This window comes from Dinoponera quadriceps, unplaced genomic scaffold, assembly GCF_001313825.1.
Source record: "Dinoponera quadriceps isolate SergipeBrazil2010 unplaced genomic scaffold, ASM131382v1 scaffold781, whole genome shotgun sequence".
Taxonomy (NCBI): Eukaryota; Metazoa; Arthropoda; class Insecta; order Hymenoptera; family Formicidae; genus Dinoponera; species Dinoponera quadriceps.
Genome location: NW_014555039.1, coordinates 340,789 through 361,848, shown reverse-complemented (window position 1 = coordinate 361,848; position 21,060 = coordinate 340,789). Strand labels below are relative to the sequence as shown.

The 21,060-nt window shown below is 41.8% G+C and overlaps 2 protein-coding genes across 5 annotated transcripts in view; one reads left to right on the top strand and one right to left on the bottom strand.

Annotated features, from left to right (window-relative positions):
- Positions 1–9,494, bottom strand: part of LOC106742860 (DNA ligase 3) — a 35,134-nt gene extending 25,640 nt beyond the window's left edge. The window contains exon 1 of one of the 2 annotated variants that reach the window (XM_014616183.1): positions 9,298–9,494. The gene's annotated coding sequence lies outside the window, so the exon portion shown is untranslated. Of the gene's footprint in view, positions 1–8,693; positions 8,827–9,297 lie in introns of those variants that run through there. The other variant, XM_014616182.1, reaches the window with a different exon arrangement.
- On the top strand, positions 18–17,125 carry LOC106742861 (integrin beta-PS). 3 transcript variants are annotated; one of them, XM_014616187.1, is made up of 11 exons: positions 18–200; positions 290–567; positions 10,419–10,599; positions 10,710–11,013; positions 11,099–11,327; positions 11,415–11,499; positions 11,616–12,263; positions 13,004–13,315; positions 14,427–14,627; positions 15,106–15,609; positions 15,826–17,125. In XM_014616187.1, the coding sequence occupies exons 1-11, from the start codon at positions 39–41 to the stop codon at positions 15,889–15,891; spliced, it is 2,970 nt and encodes a 989-aa protein (XP_014471673.1). In that variant the 5' UTR covers positions 18–38; the 3' UTR covers positions 15,892–17,125. The 3 variants fall into 3 exon arrangements, with proteins under 3 accessions (XP_014471673.1, XP_014471672.1, XP_014471671.1); XM_014616186.1 differs by lacking the exons at positions 18–200; positions 290–567 and adding an exon at positions 9,694–9,931 and having other exon boundaries at positions 15,826–15,915; XM_014616185.1 differs by lacking the exons at positions 18–200; positions 290–567 and adding an exon at positions 9,948–10,204.
- Positions 17,126–21,060: the final 3,935 nt, after the last annotated feature.

Below are 21,060 nucleotides of genomic sequence, written 5' to 3'. Positions count from 1 at the left end.
GTATGTTTTCTTCACAGAGTGCACGAGGTACGACGGGAATGACGGAGAGGACGAACGCTGCTAGGACGAGCTTGTGTCTGTTGGCACTGGTCTGGCTCTCCTGCGCCATCAGCTGCAAGTTCCTCGCCGCCGCGCAACCGGCACCTTTGATGTCGGATTTCACGTACGGGGATCTCGTCGCGGGGGATGCGGAAAGCGTCGTGAGTATGAGTTTGTCTGGTCCCACCCATGAAAGAGAGGAGGACCTCTTTATCCGTCTCTTCGGCTCACCGTCGACTCGCCCTCGTAGATGTTGCTGAACCGTCTGAAACAAATGACGGAGCAGAAGCATCGGCTGGTCGAACAGGAGCACGAGATCACCGACGAACAGATCAAGATCGAGGCGATACTGCAGGCGAAGGCGATGGAGCGTGGCCAGTCGGACTACCCCGTTCCGGAGGAACCGGAACAAGAAGCAGAACCGGAACCCGAGCCGGAAGCGCTGCCAGCGCCCGAGGCGATGGTCCACCGCGGTCAGCAGCAGCCGTCATCCGGCAAGAGGAAGCCGAACAGCGGCGTCACTTGTGAGTACTTCAAATTAAGAATTGTATCGGTTTGAAGATATCGTTCCTTCTGCCCAATATTTTATCCTCCCATTTCAAAATTATTCTTGAATAACTAAAATATGATATTTTTAACGGAACTATATAGAATTTCTTCATGTAAGTTCTATCTTCGTATAAACGATAGCCGGAAAGTTTCGGACACCCTGTATATGAAAATATGAATCTTGAGTCGATGATTTTTTTTTCCGTGCGAGAAGAAGAATGGTAAAGAAAATCGCGTGAGGAAGGGAGATACGTTCGCCTTATCGTTCTTCTGGAAAGATTCATTCATTAGTTGGATCCCACACGAAAGATATGCTCAGCTCGCGTGGAAAGATACAAAGAAAAAGTGGGAGATCTCTCAGAGGTGTACAGAAATCGTGTATAAAAATATACAGAAAATGTTGGGTTAACATAGTCAAGAAATTTCTTTTAAGACTCTTTTCCATAGAATACCTTTGTATAACTAGAGTGAGAAATGAGAAGCTAACCAGAGTGATCAGTTTTCTAATTTTCTGATTTCAATATTGATCGTTCGCATTTTCTCAAGCATTGCTTTACTTATATCATCGCGTATACGCGAATATCCCCAAAATCTTTTTTCGATCCTTCCTTTCTTCATCAATTTATACATGGCAAACAGACCCTCTGAGTATTTTTTCTCGGGGGTTGCGATCATGAATTCATCCGGAGATTCGCGTTCGAACAAATTCTTTATGACGGATATCGAGAGATTCTAACAGGGAGTCCGAGAGAACGGTGCTTTCTTCGGCTTATAGATAGCTCCCGAATAATTTTTTATTGAAAACCTTCCCTCGAGACTCTTCTGATTTCGTGTGGACGTATCAACTCTACCCGGTACTCTCGCTCTCAATGATTGAATTTCTCGCGGCGATGTTCAACGAATGTATCTTCTCGCTTCTGCGCACTAAGATACGGGAGGAAGCAGAAAATAGAAAGGAAGCAGATAACAAAGTACTGAGACTACAATGAAGTTCGTTCGCGTATTACAAGAAAAATAAGAGGGTCTTGAACGTTCAGCGTCTCTTTGTGCGCTCGTTTTAAATTGGCAACATTAATAATGCCTCCGTTGCTTTACTTCGCGAAGGAGCGGAAAAAATCGGTGTCATGAAGTCTCCTCCTCTTCCTCTCTGCAATCGCGAGGGCACTCGGCGGCATTAATACAGCCGATTGTGCACAGTGTACGCGTACTGATCTGCGTGTCGCGTTCGATCGAAGGCGATCAAACGATTTATTGAAACAATTGTCGCGTGACGCACCATGCGTCTCTCTCTCTCTCTCTCTCACTCTCCTTCTTTCTCGATCAATTCTTCGTACGATTAGAGGCCGAAAACGTCGAGTCGTGACGATCGATCTCGCCGTGACGAAAATCGCCGAGCACCGATGCTCCCGGGGAGTTCTATCGCGAACGTTCCAAAAGGACAATTTCTTCACGCGTCAAACTTCGAATCGGGCAAATAAGTCGTAAGATAATACCTTTTAAGGAAGTTCGAGCGTTAAATATCGTATTTTCGGTGGCGCATCAAGCGGGCCTCTCATAAATTTACTACTTGTCAAGCAAAATTTCTTTTCTATATATTTGTTTCACTGATGAAATAATAAGTGTTAATTTGAAATGAAACTGAGGTAAATATATATATACAATATTACAAATACGAAAATATGATTATTTTTTAGTTTTCTTATTAATATGCTATATTCATGCATCAGTTAATCTAATAGAGATGCACAGATATCAAAAAGAAGTATATAAATGTTTAAATATATGCTTACATATGTATGTATCTTGAATATTACTATAAATTATAAACATTTCATCAAAGTATTTTCAAAGCGAAATAGTCAATAAAATTCCGAAATTTTCCTATAATATCTATATATTAGTCTTTAATGTTCTAATAGTTTTTTAAACTCCCATTTTATCATCACAAATATGTCAAATTAAAAAAAAAATTGATGTTTCATGAGATTTCTATGCTTGCACATAAGTTTATAATTAAATATCTCGGAAACGATACGGTAAAGATGATTAAAATTCCTGTTACGCATTGTTAGTTCAATTAACTTTTGTATCATGTATATGTTATAGATTTATCTTATATTTAGTTAAACGCTCGAACCTCTTTAATCAAGTTTAGATGAACTTTGTTTTCGTAAAGTATCTCAGATCTTAATTGCAAAGTACGGTACAAAGGGACTGAAAGATCACGGGACAGATTGAATTAACCTCTTCGTCTTTTTGGACTTCGCCAAGTCGCTCGTCTTTTGCACGTTTCACTTCTCGACCTTTGTACTTATCGCGGCTATCGGCATTGTTATCATTTTTATTGCGGCCCCCTTTAATATTTTCGCGATAAGAGAAAATCAACGGGGCGAATCGCCCAGCGTTACAATAAAAATAGCGAGCGTAGGATAGTCTGTACGTTGGCGTGTCAAACACGTGATACGACATGACGCATACGATACATTTTTACTTCAAAAAGTGACCATGTAGCGACTGCTGGGGCACTTACGAGGCGCCTACTGCCGAAAAACCGGTGCGCCGGAAAGTGTTCGCGTTCATCATTACGCGTCTGCGGAGCGAACGCGCAAGTAACGAGCCGCGATTCGTTATTTTTTCAGATATGTCGCTGTGCCATTTCAAGATCTGCAATATGGGACGTAAGAGGCAGTCGCATTAGAGACGAGGCGGTCGCGGGAGTTGGAGACGGCGGGCCGGCGCGACGAGGACCGGGCCGAGGAAGACCTCATTGTGCTTTAAGAAACACAGTAAAGATAAAACAATAATAAAACACAGCTTGTAACGGTGAATTGAAAATTGAAGCGAGGAAGATAGCAAGGACGAGTTCCGCTGGGACTCGGGACCCTCAACTATTCGCGGTTCGAATTTTCCGACAAGGAGATCGACGAAACGCGAAGAAAGAGAGAGACACGGGCAAACGGAAAAAAAGGAAGAATGTGGTAGAGAGAAAAGGAATGAGAAAACACTGCAAATTCTTTAGCTGAAGCTCTTCTTACACATTTCTCGTGTCTTACCGTTTTGAATCACGTCATTTAATACGATTGGATGTGTTAATTTAATACGTAATTCAACGTGTTAATTTGACACGATTGAACGTTTCAAATGACGTAAGCTAAATCGACGAAAAATATGTAAAAATAGCTTCAGTGAACATGTGTCATTTTGAGACGTTTACGCGTATAAAAATAACATGCTTGGATTTACAGTGAAAGAAGGGAAAATGCATGCGTGATTTGTGTTGAAAAAGAAAAAAATCAAACGAGAAAAACGTGAATCCTCCAGCGTGTAAGTTATCACTCCTCCTTGCTACCCCTTCGGGATAGTAATTGCTACCAGTATTACAATCGAATGCGCGCCACACGGTGGAACAATCTCGTAAATTTTGCAACGCGATAACCGAACCGAGTACAACGGGAAAGTATGCGATCGCTTTTTCGAGCGCTCCCATGAACGAACGTCGATCCTCATCAGTCTCCTCCGTTAATGTTTAACGGGATATGACCGGGAGACGGAGTGAAACGACGGGCCGGCTTCGTGTGTATGTGTGCGTGTTTATGTATACGAAAAAAAAAAAGAAAAAAAATATATATGCGCCAAAATGTCGAAACCGTCCTCGGCTACCGGATAAACGACACACCGTCCGACTGGCTCGGACGAGGGAGAAGGTACGCGAGACACAACGAGCTCTCTCTCTCTCTCGGCGATAACAGATATATTGGACGAAATGTATCGGGCGAAACGGATAACCAGCGACATCACCGACGAGATTCACACTTACGCGGAAAAAAATTAGTTTTGAATCAAATGACAGATATAAGCGAGAATATTATAATCTCCTTGGAAGATTTTTTTAATTTCGATTTGAATTCGATTGAATTTGTATTAAATGCAAATATTACTTGCGCTTGATTTAAGATTAAAAACCTTCCAAGAATATTATAATATTCTTGCTTACGCGCGCCAATTGCATGAAATCGGCGGCGCGATGCGCACGATAACGCGAAATTACACGAATACGTCGTACGTGCGATGACGTACCGCGGGAAAAATGCCGATATATCACGCATCAAACGTGAGATTATCTATTATTGATTTATGACTATTTTATTCTGTGTAGGATTGCCGAGAACGCGCAGATCGCAATCGAATTTCCTCCGGATTATCGAGTGGCCTGGCTAATGCAAAATCCCCACCAGTAAATTCCGGCTATCGAGAGAGCGCGAACTAAATTGCGAGACGAACGCGAATACGTGCGAAATTTGCGGGAAAAATTGTACACGGGAACGCGCACGAACGCGCGCCAGTTGCATGAAATCGGCGGCGCGATGCGCACGATAACGTGAAATTACACGAATACGTCGTACGTGCGGTGACGTACCGCGGGAAAAATGCCGATACGTCACGCATCAAACGCGATAAATATTTCATACTTGGTCGTTCCAAATAGATAAGCACGGATAAACGGGCAAACATATCCGTGTGTCGACACTAATGTTTAATCGCTCAGGGAACACATCAGATACGCGTCGATGCGATCGGCAGCGTGACCGGCAGAAAAATCGGCCGGAGAAAGGGAAGATTCCGCTTCCGGAGAGTATCCGAAGGTGAAACCACACCAAGTCGAAATTGCCGCTTCGCAACAATCTCGTCGGTGGCGAAACGTACATGGGGAAAAAATAGTCTTAAATCAATTATAGATATTCTCATATATAAGCGAGAATTATAATATAATCTTCTTAGAAGATTTTTAATCTCGAATTGAGTGCAAGTAATATTTACATCAATACAAATTCAATCAAATCAAGACTAAACATTTTCTAAGAAGATTATGATATTCTCGCTTACACATGAGAATATTTATTCTCGATTTAAGATTAATTTTTTTTTCCGCATATACGATCTTATATTACGATATTTTATCGCCTAACTAATTGACTAACTGACTAATCCGCGGCAAATGTTGAAGAAACACCGTCGAGAGTGCAGATAGACGAATGAAGAAGGCAGATTACGAAAGAGGCTTTCCGCTCCTCGCTCGCTCACTCACTCGCATCACGCACGCGCGCATGCGCGCTTGCGACGTAGAAATTTTATTTAGCACATGGAGACGCTGTCTCGCGCTTATGTTTACGCGACGAAAAGAAGCGAAATGTATCGCGACGTTACGTCGGTAACCACGCGATCGCGAACGAAAAGAGAGGATAGTACGCGGAAAAAGATTAGTCTTAATCAAAAATAGATACTCTCATATATGTAAGCAAGAATATTATAATCTTAGAAGATTTTTAGTCTTGAAATGAGAGTTCAAGTAATACTTGCGTCAATATAAATTCAGTCAATTTAAATTAGGTCTAAAAGTCTTCCAAGAAAATTATAATATTCTTGCTTATGTGCGGAGAAAATAAGTTTTGCTCTTCCAGCAAATTATTTGTTAATATAGTGACAGGAAAAAAATTTGTTACACGGAAAAAATAATTTTGCTGTTGCAGCATAACGTTGTTGCGACAGCAACAAAATCTAATCGGCATAACCAAATTATGTTGCTGTCCATATATCCAGCAGATAGCAATTGATACCCTTAACAAATCTTTCTGCTGTCCCAACAAATTTTTTTGCTATATATCACTATATTATTGAACAATTTGCTGTCCCAGCAAAATTCTTTTCTCCGTGTGAGAATATCTATTCTTGATTTAGAGCTAATTTTTCTTCCGTGTAGGCATAACGTAGGCGCACACCTAACCGCGACGATTGATCGATCGATCGTTCGCGATCGAAGCCGTTGGAACATACCTACGGTCTCGTACTGCGTATACGCACATATTTATTATTATTATTGATATTATTATTGTTATCATTATGATTATTCTTTAGTTTAGTTAAGCCGAAGGAACGCGTGCGCCGGATCCTTCCTCAAATGCACGCGTCGTGTTTGCACGATATAACGATCGATTATCAGTTATCGTTTGTCACTTTAGTGAAAGAGAATTTCAATTAAAAGTCGTTGTTATCCTCGTTGTTATTCCCCGTAAAGCGGAAGAATCAGTCGCCGTATTGAGCAAGCAGATCGCGCGGGTATCTCGAAGCCGATACGAATTCGAGACAAGGATTCCAGGAAGGCGCTCGCGTTCCTTCGTTATTTATGAATCGTCGTATTCGTCGAGTGATCGCGAGTCGTTTCTCCGAGAGAAACTCTGCGCGTCGCTCTCTCTCTCTCTCTCTCCCTATTTATTTAGCGCTTTACGATATCTTTTGTAGCTCGTTTTGTATATCACCCATCCCGCCACGCGTTATTAATTCGCTTAAAATCCGCACGCTTCCTTTCTTCCCCTCGGCTGCAGAGAGTCGGACGAGAATCGCGTTGATCCGGATCTTTCGAGCCTTCCGGCTCGTTCGCCTAAAAAAAGGACCCGAAGCTCGAGCGGACGTCCCTCCTCCCCCCTTTTACGACGCGCGAGTCCACGTATGTATCACGCGCGAAAATACGTAACGATGCTAACAATAAACAATATATATCATCCAGACCCTCGCATGGCCTCGTTTATTTATTTATCCCGATATTGATATTTTTATTATTATTGTTGTTATTATTATCCTGACAAAGTCTCGAGTCTCGCCAAGTCGACCGTTTTCATGAAACATTCATGAACATTTTAAGTTAGTTGTAATCAGAAGCAAACATTGTTATCGTTCTTCCGCCGAGAGGACTTTGTTCGTATTAAATTTGGAGGATGTTATTCGTGTTTTCATATTGTTAATCGTTACAACGCGTTATATGTGTGCTAATGTGGATAACATTTAATTTAATAATACACTCCAAGCAGCACGTAAACGTTTGAAGAACGTTCGCTTTACGTTCACTTGGTTTGGTTATATTCAAACAAAGTGGGAACATTCGAAGAACGTACATTTTAGAACCTTTAATATATATCTTTCGTAGCAAAAATGTCGCAGTATCACAATTATGCTGCTCTGTTATATATTAATGTTGTTAATATATTAATATATTAATATCTTTCATCAATTAATATATTTTTTAAATCATTTGTTATAATTTGTTATAAATAGATATAATCAAACTTCAAGATGTATATATTTTAATTAAAAAATGGAATTGTAACAGAGCCGCATGATTGTGATACTGCGACACTTTTGCTACGTAAGATATATATTAAGGGTTCTAAAATGTATGTTCTTCGAATGTTCCNCATTTAATTTAATAATACACTCCAAGCAGCACGTAAACGTTTGAAGAACGTTTACGTACTGCTTGGGAAGAGAACTAAAGTATTGCAAACGGGTGTAAAAATCAGAAAGAACACTGTCGCGCCATCTACAAAGGTTGCCGAGAAGAAAACAGAGGGAGAAAATTACTTTATTGACGGATATCCCTGGTTCCACGATTGTCACTTCGTTTATCGATCCGCTTCGAAAAGTATGCGGATAAAGAGTTTTGGAGCAAGGTCTAAAGTTAATTAGCTAACAAATCGCTCATAAGGAGCTAATTGCTAACGATGTAGAACACACCGAATAAAATACATCACGCACAAAATAATACAGACACAACATATAGACGAGCTGTATGAAAATGTTATCTGCTAAGCTATGAAACCATCAATAGTTTCTTTTCAGTTGCATTTTTTTCCATTTCAATCGTTATTTCCTTCTTTTATACACATACAATGTCTGTATATATATATATATAATATAGCATATATATATATATATATATGCTATATAATATTGCATTTGCTGCATTCAAAATTAAATAGTTACATATATATATATATATATATGCAACTATTTAATTATATATATATATATATATTTATATGCAACTATTTAATTTCGAGTGCAGCAAATGCAGTATTGTACAGCTGGAACAAACGGGTCACTGAAACGACAAAAATAGTACTAGGTATTCCGTAGGCAGCAAAACCTGAAGGCAACATTACGTCCTAGCAGCAAAACATAACCTCCGACGACTGACGTGCTCCACATACCGCGCCACTTTCTTCGATAATAATATTTATCGTAGAAATCAATAATTCATAAGGAGCACTTACCGGTCGTCGATTTTTCAAGTCACCTTGCCGGCAGAATAACAAAGTTCGATCCAACACAACACAATAAAACCACAAAGTACAGTTTAATATGATACGATGAATTTAGTATATCTCGCGCTAACTGTTTACTGCCATTTTGTGGTGGTCGCACTGCTTCCGATATCAATAAAAGGTGGTAAAAGGTGAGAACCTGTCTAATATTATCAATTGTGCGCGTACATATCTTTTAACACTAGACAGAAGTTCTCGTCAATTTGGAAGAAGACGCGCTGGATGAAATTTTTTCGTGTTTCGAAATTTTAAATTTCTACGCTCGCCCTCGCGGGCGATGCTTCACGCGCACGCGATTTCGCGCAAACGGGTGGTAACCAAAATGATCGATGGTGTGTGTAAAAATTAATATGTTACGTTTGTCTGGAGAATATTCAGAACATTTTTAATTCTTTCACAATGATAGATTAATATTTAAATTTAGCGGTATAAACACATCTCTGTGTGCTTTGGCTTCCTCATGGTGCTACATATTCTTCCTTCACATTTTTCAGTTACATTTAATTTAATACATTCTATCGTACGATCGCTTTTGCGTGAATATAATATTTACCTTCTTCGTTACACCGTACACGTACGACGATCCATCGGTCCTTGAATGGTCACTCGACGCTCCGGGCAGGCAAACAATATAAACTCCCAACACTCACAAGGGGACACACGACGAGAGCACAATCCGCGGCTCGCCGACGACGAGCTCAACCGACTAAGGCGCGAGTACGCGCGCGATATTCGTGATATTCGGCCAAACGACGCGACGACCCATTTCGGCCATTTTGAAATTTGAAAATATCTCAAGAGAGCGCCAAACGAGGTAGCCGGCGCTGCCAACGTGAGAGGCAGAAACTCGCGGGCGCAGCAACACACGAGCGATCAAGCGTTTCCGATGATTGGATTCGCTGGCGAATCTCAAGCCCCGCTGGCAACGTGTCGCCGCGGAGCCGGAGCCAATGAACGAGCGGGCGACGGAACGTAATCTACGATAAAAGCGAAATGCAAGAGCGAACACTCCCTGCGGCCGCGGTGTGCGTTGGTGCGTTCGTTTGATGGATTGCCATTTATGGTGATCTGGGAGCGACGATAGAGAGAGAGAGAGAGAGATAAAGAAACATCAAACCAAACATTTGTGATGCTGTAGAATCACGGAGATCACCCGATCAGGCACCCCGCGCTCACACTCGCAATAAGTAAGCCGCCTCCAGCACGGTTGACGTTTCTCGTTAGACGAAGTTATTATAGCGCTTATCGTACTCTGCGACAGCGACGACGACGACGTCGTTTAGTCATTCGGAAGCGTGATGCTGCCTGTGCAAATATAAAGATGACGGCATCGTCGCGTATGAATAAGCCGCGGTAACCACGAAGGGTGCAATTCGGCTGCAGTTTTCAATCGGCCGTCTCGTACGATCCGTTTATCGTGGAATCGCGTCGGAGCGACCTGTAAGAATGGATGCGAAATTGTACGTGATCCAAAGTGTTATCCTCCACGTTTTGCCGTCTGCCGTTTGAAACCTCGTTATATTCTGTTCAGTCTCTCCGTCTCGGTCTTCTATTTAAATCTTCCATAGTAACAGTTTTCCCATGTATTTCAGTGTTACATTCATTTTAGCTATTTGTGGCCTCTTAAAAATGCTTTGTTGTAACAAGTTTATTAATATATCTATGATTGTGCAGGATGTTCGGCAGCTCAAGATGGCTCGTTATATTGGGAGTGCTAACGGCAGGACTATTAGCTGTGTTCGCCCAAGCCAATTACAATCCTCCGGAGAGATTGGTCGGCATGAATCCTTGTATCAGTAAACAGACGTGCCATGAATGCATACAAACCCCACACTGTGCTTGGTGCGCCGCACCAGTGAGTTTACCGTCAACTTTATCCCAAAGACTTATCTCTCGCTATGTGACTTTAACATTAGTAACAATTAGAATTGATTATTAATCTTAAATGGGATCTATTTTTTGCAGAAATTCACGGAAAAGAGATGCTTTCTTCCAAATATCAATACCAAAATATTTGCAACCTGTCCTCCTAATTTCACGTGGAATCCGGACAATATATTCAGCATGTTGAGACACCGCAACTTAACGAAAGGGGGTTACGCTGTCGGTGGTGCTGGAGGAGGATATGGCAGCATCGAAGGCTCGTATTCTGGCTCATCCTCTAGCTCGTCATCCTCCTCGCACTTTCACAAGGAAAGTTCCAGCGGCAGCAGAAGACAAGAGGCTGTTCAAATGTGGCCACAGGAGGTCAACTTGAAGCTTCGAATAAGTGAGTTGTCATCAACTCAAAACACTTGCAAAACTTTGTGCCATTTTGTCTATGGAATGCAAATAACGCGCTGATTTATCCTCAGATGAAGCGTACAGAATGTCCTTCGCTTATTCCCAAGCGGAGGATTACCCCGTCGATCTCTATTACCTCATGGATCTGAGTAAATCTATGGAAGACGACAAACAGAAATTATCAGATCTCGGCCAGCTACTAGTCGAGAGCATGAGCAAGATCACGACCAACTTCCGCTTGGGCTTCGGTAGCTTCGTCGACAAAGTTGTGATGCCTTACGTGAACACGGTGCCGAAGTCGTGAGTTCTTACAGAAACTGAAGATGATACGACAATATCGTATATTCTCGTGCATATGTCAAACTAAAACTTCACTCACTGTTTCAGTCTGATTGAGCCATGTGATGGTTGCGCGGCGCCTTACGGATACAAACACATCATGAGGCTGTCACAAGACACAAGTCACTTCGCGGTACGAATCTCCACATAAATATGTGAAACATACATGAATACACAGACAGAGGGACACTCGGGACGTTCCATCTATCTGTGACGATTTATTCTGAAGAAACGTTCTTGTTCACACAGGGATTAGTGCGGAACGCGTCTGTATCCGGCAACTTGGACGCGCCGGAAGGCGGCTTCGACGCCATCATGCAAGCCATAGTGTGCAGAAATCAGATTGGCTGGCGCGAGAAAGCGCGCCGACTGCTGGTGTTCTCCACGGATGCTGGTTTCCATTACGCGGGCGACGGTAAACTGGGCGGCATCATAAAGCCTAACGACGGCATATGTCACTTGGACATGAACGGCATGTACACCTACTCGTCCCTGCAAGACTACCCGAGCATCTCTCAGATCAATCTGAAGGTGAAACAGAACGCGATCAACATTATATGGGCGGTCACGGAGGAGCAGATCAGCGTCTACAAACGGCTGACGAAGCACGTGGAGGGCTCGTTTGCTGGCAAACTCACGGAGGACTCGAGCAATGTCGTAGAACTGATCCGGGAACAATACGACGCAATTTCGAGCTCCGTGGAGATGAAGGATACCGCGAGCAGCGCGGTGAAAGTCAAGTATTTCTCGAGCTGTTTGGGTACCGGACCGGCGATCGAGACTTCCAAGTGCGATGGCTTGAAAGTCGGCACGAAAGTGGAGTTCATCGCGGAAATCGAGGTTACCAGCTGCCCGGCCAACAGATCCGAATGGAAACAAAAGTTCGATATCTATCCGGTAAGTCCGTGATCCGAACGAAATCGATTTGGATCCTCTTAGGTCCGTATCGGACAGATTTAGTTTATTACAATCGAACCAATCAGGTGATCTAAATCCAGGGTAAGTTGATTTTTATTTTCAATTAAGTTAAAAATTAATGGCCTATAGAATTAACATATTTAAGTTAAAAATTACTTAAACCAAATGGAACTTAATCAAAAGTTAATATTGAGTTATTGAAGTTAAAAGTTAATTATGCAAAGCTATGAACATATATATGTATATGCATGCTTTTTTGTATAATTAACTCTTTAAGCATAGATTAAATTTATGCTAAATAAAAAAAGGTAGTCATTGTAAAATAATATCAAATATTTTGTGCTCAGGATTCTTTACAAGAAAAGGATATTAGCTCTTAAGGAAACAAATTCTGCCGGCGTTATTTTTAATTTTCCTTATCCTGTAAGCAAGCACATAAGATTTTTAACTTGTATAAAAAAAAAGTTAATAAGTTAAAGTTAATGAATTTTAAATTAACTAGTTTAAGTTAAAAGTTATTGACTTTTTAACTTTGAACAGAGTAACAAGTTATTACCCAACCCTATAATCTAAATCTTTCTTCTGATTTACCCGATTGGTCCGATTGTAATCCTCGATCCGTCAATCTAATACGAGTTTTAGCTGTTTTAGAAACTTCACCTTGTGCTTCGACAGATCCCAGATCTATTCGAGAACTGGTAATGATTGCCTCTTTGCAGGTTGGTATCAACGAGACTCTCACGGTGAACCTGGAGATGTTATGCGACTGCGAGTGCGAGCGCGGAGGGCTCATGTACGAGGAGAAGTCAGCAGACTGTAACGGCGTGGGTACGCTCAAATGCGGCGTTTGCGAGTGCTACGACGGCTTCTTCGGCAAACACTGCGAGTGCAGTCCGCACCAAGAGATGACAGGCTTCGACAGACATTTCCAATTGTGCCGGCCCGACAACACCACCCTCGTGGACTGCTCCGGCCGCGGAACGTGCGCCTGCGGCCAGTGCGAATGCGAAGAGCGAGAGAATCCGGAGGAGGTATGCTATACTTCGTCCTCACTAATTAGACTCGTGTTAACGGACTTTGTCCCTCGTTCTCTCTCTCTCTCTCTCTCTCTCNTCTCTCTCTCTCTCTCTCTCTCTCTCTCTCTCTCTCTCTCTCTCTCTCTCTCTCTCTCTCTCTGATGTAGAATGAACAATCGTTTTGAATCAATTAATCGTATCTGAAGTTAATACTTGGAGAGAAATTAATGTATATCTTAAATTACAGTAGAATGAACGATCGTTTTGAATCAATTAATCGTATCTGAAGTTAATACTTGGAGAGAAATTAATGTATATCTTAAATTACAGTAGAATGAACGATCGTTTTGAATCAATTAATCGTATCTGAAGTTAATACTTGGAGAGAAATTAATGTATATCTTAAATTACAGTAGAATGAACGATCGTTTTGAATCAATTAATCGTATCTGAAGTTAATACTTGGAGAGAAATTAATGTATATCTTAAATTACAGTAGAATGAACGATCGTTTTGAATCAATTAATCGTATCTGAAGTTAATACTTGGAGAGAAATTAATGTATATCTTAAATTACAGTAGAATGAACGATCGTTTTGAATCAATTAATCGTATCTGAAGTTAATACTTGGAGAGAAATTAATGTATATCTTAAATTACAGTAGAATGAACGATCGTTTTGAATCAATTAATCGTATCTGAAGTTAATACTTGGAGAGAAATTAATGTATATCTTAAATTACAGTAGAATGAACGATCGTTTTGAATCAATTAATCGTATCTGAAGTTAATACTTGGAGAGAAATTAATGTATATCTTAAATTACAGTAGAATGAACGATCGTTTTGAATCAATTAATCGTATCTGAAGTTAATACTTGGGGAGAAATTAATGTATATCTTAAATTACAGTATCTTAATATGCGTCTTAATTACAGTATTTGGAAGTAGTAACGAAGATAAAGTCGGAAGTAAAAGCGAAATGAGATGGAATCCGTACGATTAATCGTGCGGAATGAAACAAGTATTAAAGCATGATCGCAACAATCGTGTGACTATGTGATATGTATATATTAAATGTATAGTGTGGATATTAGTAGTACTCATTCCTGCTTTTATTTTCGCAGATCATATCGGGACACTTTTGCGAGTGCGACAACTTCTCCTGCGATAGAGATCAGGGTCAGCTGTGCTCCAACCACGGTACCTGTGAGTGCGGCCAATGCGTTTGCAATGCCGGCTGGACCGGGCCATCTTGCAACTGCAGGTCCTCCAACGACTCCTGCATCGCACCGGGAACCACGAACGGCGTGTTGTGCTCTGGCCATGTAAGTGCAACGACAATGTAGTTACCGCTCGCAGGCATGGGAGTCACTTTTCACGCTTCTCTTTACTTATTTAGAAACGCGTCATTTTTTCGTATTTTTAAGAAAAAAAAGTTCAATATTTTCTCTCCTTTTTTTATTCGATTTGAGCTCTTAAAAAAGAACTCGGTCACAAGAACTTATGTCTAAAAACTTGCTTCTTTAAAGACAAGACAAAAGATTCAAATGAAATAGAACGTAACAATGACTCTGACGACATGATATTCATGAAACGAAAGAAAGGTGGTTTTATTTTTAGGCTGTTTTTAGACTAACTCACTATTTTCTTACTTTTTCAAGAATGAAACTCATTTTTTCCTCTATTTTTGACAGTCAAACCGCTCCTACGCCCGCCTCGCGTTGATCCTCCGTAGTTGCCATCCGATTTTACGATTCCTCTTTCGTTTTTTCCCCTCACGTTTCTCTCTTTTTCTCTCGGCAGGGCGATTGCATCTGCGGTGAATGTATCTGCCACGAGGAGGGCAACACGAGATACTCCGGCAAGCACTGCAACAAGTGCCCGACCTGCCCGAGTCGCTGCGAGGAGCTCAAGAGCTGCGTGCAGTGTCAGATGTACGGCACCGGGAACTACAGTGATCCGGAGGAGTGCGCGAAGAACTGTAAGGAATTCGTGCCCGAGGGCGTCGAGACGGTGATACTCGACGTGGACAACGACGAGGTGCTGTGCTTCGGCACGGACGAGGACGACTGCAAGTACAACTTCGTGTACTACTACAACGAGACCAACTGCCTGAAAGTACGCGCGCAGAACGACCGCGAGTGCCCACCGCAAGTCTACATGCTGGGCATCGTGCTCGGCGTGATCGCGGCGATAGTTCTGATCGGTCTCGCGCTGCTGTTGCTATGGAAGCTGCTGACGACGATACACGACCGACGAGAGTTCGCTCGGTTCGAGAAGGAGAGGATGATGGCCAAATGGGACACGGTACAGTCGCGCGTCATGTTTCACAGTAGACTGAAATCAATTCGAGGTTCAAGTTTAAAATTAGACGCAAAAGACAGAATCGCGAGTTTTGAACATATTTCTTTTTAACGCATCTGAAGCCAAGATTTTTCACGAAATCTTTCTATTTATTTGAGACTAAAAGAAAGAGATACGAAATAGAATTCATAACACGTTTGTTGCTTTCCTTACGCACAGGGCGAAAATCCCATCTACAAGCAAGCGACCTCCACGTTTAAGAATCCGACCTACGCTGGGAAATAATGCATCTCGAGGCAAAGGTAACGGGGGAATTTTAGGAAGAACCGGGGCGACGCAGTCTCGAACGGTTTTTGCGACAAAGTTGCGCCGACTGACGGATGGTGTGATCATCATCTCGAACCTGGAGCGAACTTCAGCGTGAAGCGCGAATGCTTCGGTGGTAAATATATATAACAAGATAGCGTTTCAACGTTTATAATTATTTAAAGGATCTAATTTAATACGGTATTTTTAATTGTTGAGATATTTGTAAAGAACGACTTAATACTGCCATATAACATAGACTGTGTATTACGCGCGTGTGCGCGTAGGAGGGAAGGAAAAATACGCGCCACTTGATTAGGGGCAACCGCGAAGTTGTAACTTTACAAGTTATGTCTCGTTACGATCAACGATTTAAGATCACGCTACTATAGGCTAATTTTGATATTCAAGTGCCTTTAATATTATGACGATGATATATGCTTGCATTAACCTCTTAGTTACCTTTGCATTTTCTATAAGATATATTTACATATATACATACATATTCGTGATGCTGATGATTAGCAGCATATAAATCAGCGACTCGTTTAGTTGAAAAATTTAAAAGAAGGAACAACAGCGGATACAAATATTGTTGCCCTTTTTTTTGAGGTACGAAAATGACTATTAAAGATCTTCCTATATTGAGCGCTTTCCAGTGAGAAGATGAATAGATACTATCCCGGGAAAAAAGATCATGTATGAAATTTGTCTCTATGCCCATATGTGATCATATATGTCCCACATCTAAAAAATACTGTCATAAAAATATAATCGAAGCGTTTATGTTTGTGGCTACCTATGATACGTAAACACTTAATTAAATCAAACTATTTTTTCTGTTTGTCATTCAACAGTATTTTTATTTCGTGTGAACATATACAATTAGATGTGCAGCCATGTAGAGACAACATTCATATATAAATCACGTATAATTATGTATAATTTTATATAATTATATATAATTATATATAAACATTTTTCCCGGAATACCACACGGTGGACTGTGAAGCTCGCTGGAGTGTTCCCATTATATCTTTTATTCAACAACATACCTAGATCGAGCATTCATATAGATTCCTATAGAAAAGGTTGTGCAAACTACATTTATTTATATTTTTCTAAAAATTAGTTCGTTCGATATCGATTTTTATATTGGAACTGAATGATGCTAGAACAAAATTTATTTTCTATATGCATATACACATATATATATATATATATATATATATATATATTTATATACTATACATTTTTTTATATAGAAATTTTAAAGTTTTTTCATATGATTATTTATTATATAAACACATATTTTACTCAAGTTATATATTCGTGTAAATGTTTATATTTTACTATAAGCAATTAAGGGCATCCCTGAAAGATTCAAAATTTCTCTGCCACATAGTTGACCTTCACAATAACCGTCGAATGCTTGGTCTGGGAATCTGTGTCGTTGTTTTTACTAGTGCAATCTATGAAGCGTTACACTTTGCTATGCAACAAAATCTGACTGCATTTATTTTCGGGTGTTTTATCGTACTAATGTGATTGTTTTAATTGTATAACATTGTTTTACTTTCTTCTCGTATAACTAAGAAGACTCGAAAATGTTTATAGGAAATTGTATAAATGTATAAAGTACTGCCCGAGCCCCGTAGAAGTAAGTTTTAACTCCGCGTTACGACGTTAGTTGAACCGCATGATTATACGCACATGTACACGAGAGGCATATTTTCTTTCATATACGTAAACATAGCCATTTAATCGGTCACGAGATTTTTAATGTAATCTCTGAGGAATCGGAATTCTCTTTAGTATACAGAGCGACTAGTTTTGAAATAAAAAGTGCCCAGTGTGTGGGTTATCGCGTCTGATAAGCGATAAGCAATATGTATCTTGTCTCGAAGGAAATTAATGTCTACAAAAGAGGAAGAACGGAAATATTTATCTCTTAATTCTTTCTATCAGGAATCTCCTGAGGTGACATCGAAAAATTACAATGTATAACGCAGTAAAATCGTTCTTTTAATGTGCCGCGAAAGGGAAACGTAGCAAACCACTCTACTGCATACCGATCATTGTTTTCGTTCTCACGAGCCGACAATTTTATCTTTTTGATGATTTTATAGTAGCTGTAATTTTCACGATGACAGAATCAATGTATTCGCGCTATTAGTCGTGTTTTGTCCTTTTTTTTTCTTTTTTTCTTTTTTATACTAGCCCGACTCGAATTAATTGTTACAATCTATGTTACTCAACGTGCGATCGATCGCAAAACTCAACGGACCTCGATGTAAACCCTTTGCGAGGATTAATAAAAACGATGTGTTAGTAAATACTCCGTTATGCTGTCTATATATATTTACTTACAGCAAAATTAGCAAAGGTGAAAATGACAGCAGAAGTTAAAAGAAACAACTAAACAATGTCAGTACTTAAGGTTAGTATTAGCAGCTCTTATCTAGTCCGGTCAAATCGTAACGAAAGAAAACGATGGCGATAATATTAATATAATATTTATGCTTGCTTGAATGCACAATATTGTGGGTATGTAAGGATTTCTCGAAAGATAAAATTCAGAATGATTCACGACGTTATCGCCTTTTCAATTTAATGTGCTCTGCTACGAGTCACAGTTATCGGAATTCCTTCGGATCGTACATACATAATTCAGGAGAAAGTTAGCCTTGAAATTGAAAGATTGGGAGGCCGAAGAGGGAAAAAGGGATACCGTCGCATTCCGATAAACACAAACTAACAGTAATTATGGCGTTGCGTCAATGTCTTAATTTCTCACTCAACAATGTAAATATATACAACAGTTACATTGTTGAATGCGACATTATAACATTGTTACTATGCGGTATAAATATAATGCTATACGGTAAAAAACATTTTCTACGTGTGTTAAAATCCTTTGTTAAAATTTTTACGTTAAATTTTTAACATATCTGTATGTTAATTTAACATATTGTGTTGGTGTTATCGCAATATTTTATGTTGAGTCGATATTCAACACTTGTAAGCGTTAAAAATAACACACTTTATATTCCAATGTCTATTAACATATTACGGATATTATAATTTTGCATTAATTTTTGACAGAATATTTTTGTATTACCTTTCAACATATTCACTTTGCCTTCACCTTAAAAATTAACACAAAAATTTGTGTGAACCGTTTGGAATATATGAAGTGTGTTAAATTTAACACAACATTCTTTACTATATATTAAGATTATATCTCAAAGGGATAAAGGTCCATCAAGGTTTGGACTAACGAGGAAGAACAATAAAGAGAAACATCCTCTCGGTGCAAACGTTCAACCGGCAGGGAAGAAGAAGAAGAAGAAGAGATCGAACAAAGCGAGGAAGGAAACGTTCCTACAGCCGTGATGCGGGTCATGACGGGTGTCGCGGAGAAGACGCAGCTCGCGTGCGCGTCGCCGTCGTCACGTGTACGCGCGCCTAGGAGTAGGAGAAGGGGAGTAGGTGGGAGCGAGAGTAGCGGACGAAAGAAAGAGAAAGAGAGAGAAAGAGTAGGACCATGCAGCGCCGTGCTGCAACTAGAGACCGACGCGTGAAATAATACTAGAGAGTACGTCAGTCACGGCCTCCATCGCGCGTCATCGGTCACGGCGGCGTACAACGGCGTATCGTCGTCATCATCGGTCGTCCCGGTCGTGGTTCGATCACGGAACTGCGCGTTTTGCCTATCGCGACGCGTCCATCCACGGTGCTCTCGCGCGCGCGCCTTCTCGCCAGTTCTCGGGGACGATTGTTGCGTGCCTCGTGTCGCCGGGTGGCAGGTGAACGGGGGATCACGGCACCGCCACAAAGATAGAGAGAGAGTTCTGCTCCCCTGCGTCCTACGCAAGACCTGCGTGTGTGTCTACGCGCGCAGTCAGCTGTCTCAGCGTTGCCTTTGTAGCCGTGAGAGGTATCTCGGTCGGAGCCGTACACCTGCGAGCCGTCCCCGCTGTCTCTCGCTCTCTCACGTGTCGTCGTCGTCTCTTCAGAGTAGATCTCCGCCGTTCAGGTGACGACCTTCTCGCGCTCGTTCGGCCCCCGTCACACCTTCTTTTTCCCCTCCGGGGACCTCGCGCTCTCGGCTGTGGTCGAGGGAAATCCTCGCGGAGAGCGGAATTCCGCCGTTTCTCTCTCTCTCTCTCTCTCTCTTGTCGTCGTTGAACGGCGAGCGCAACTCCACCCCCCCGATTGTCACGCGCGCTATAAATACACCCGCGGGACGGTTTTCCACCGGAGTGCCATGCCCGCGCGGAGCGTCAATTAGGACGACGACGAAGAAGGCGAGAGCGACCGAGCCGCGCGAGAGATCACGAGGGAGCGATCGGAGCACGACGACGACGACGTCGACTACCGAGCCTGGCAAGCCCGTGACAAGCTGGACGGAGCGGAGATCACGAGCGCGCGATGGAACGATTCGTGAAATTCGCGTGCTACTGTCGACGGACGCGGAGCGACAACGCGCCTACGTCGTCGTCCCCGCACACCGAGCCCGCCGTCGACCCGTCGTCGTCTTCCGCGATCTCCGCGCAAAACGCGCCGACGGAGGCCTCGCGATGCTGGTGGAGTCATGAGACCACCGGGCGCGACGACGGAACGCGACCGCTCTGGAACTTCCTGCAGAGAGTCCTGCCCGGGGATAACTTGGTCAAGTGCATTCAAGTCTTCCTCTTGGGCAACTTAATTTTCTTGTATGTATTATATAGCGTATAATACTCTGTGTGTGTATGTGTGTGTGTGTGTGTGTGTGTGCATGCGCATATGCGTTCCTCCGAGAAAGAAAGAGGAAGATGGAGGGAGAGAAATAGTGAAGGAGAAGGGGGAAGAAAGAGAATACACAAGAGCACTCTTAGTTCTCTGTTCTTTCCACGTTAAGGATCTTTCTCTTCTTTGTCCTCTCTTTCTCTCTCTCCAATTTCTCGCGTGCACGTTGTCGATATCCTCCCGCGGAACTTCGCACGCGAATGCACGTCTTCCCTCGTCTCGATTATCAGGCATTCGGCCCTTATCACCTTCCGCATTCCCCGCTCTTCGGCATCACGTTATCACGGTTATCGGCCTACGTCGCGCGTCTTTGCGACTGACGCGCGTTCACGTCCTCTCCCCCCCCCCCCCCCCCCC

Excerpts from the sequence above, each read along its gene's own strand:
- LOC106742861 (XM_014616187.1), top strand. The coding sequence starts at position 39 with ATGACGGAGAGGACGAACGCTGCTAGGACGAGCTTGTGTCTGTTGGCA. Across the intron at positions 11,328-11,414 it reads GTGAACACGGTGCCGAAGTC|TCTGATTGAGCCATGTGATG; the intron begins GTGAGTTCTTAC and ends TCACTGTTTCAG. Across the intron at positions 13,316-14,426 it reads AGCGAGAGAATCCGGAGGAG|ATCATATCGGGACACTTTTG; the intron begins GTATGCTATACT and ends TTATTTTCGCAG.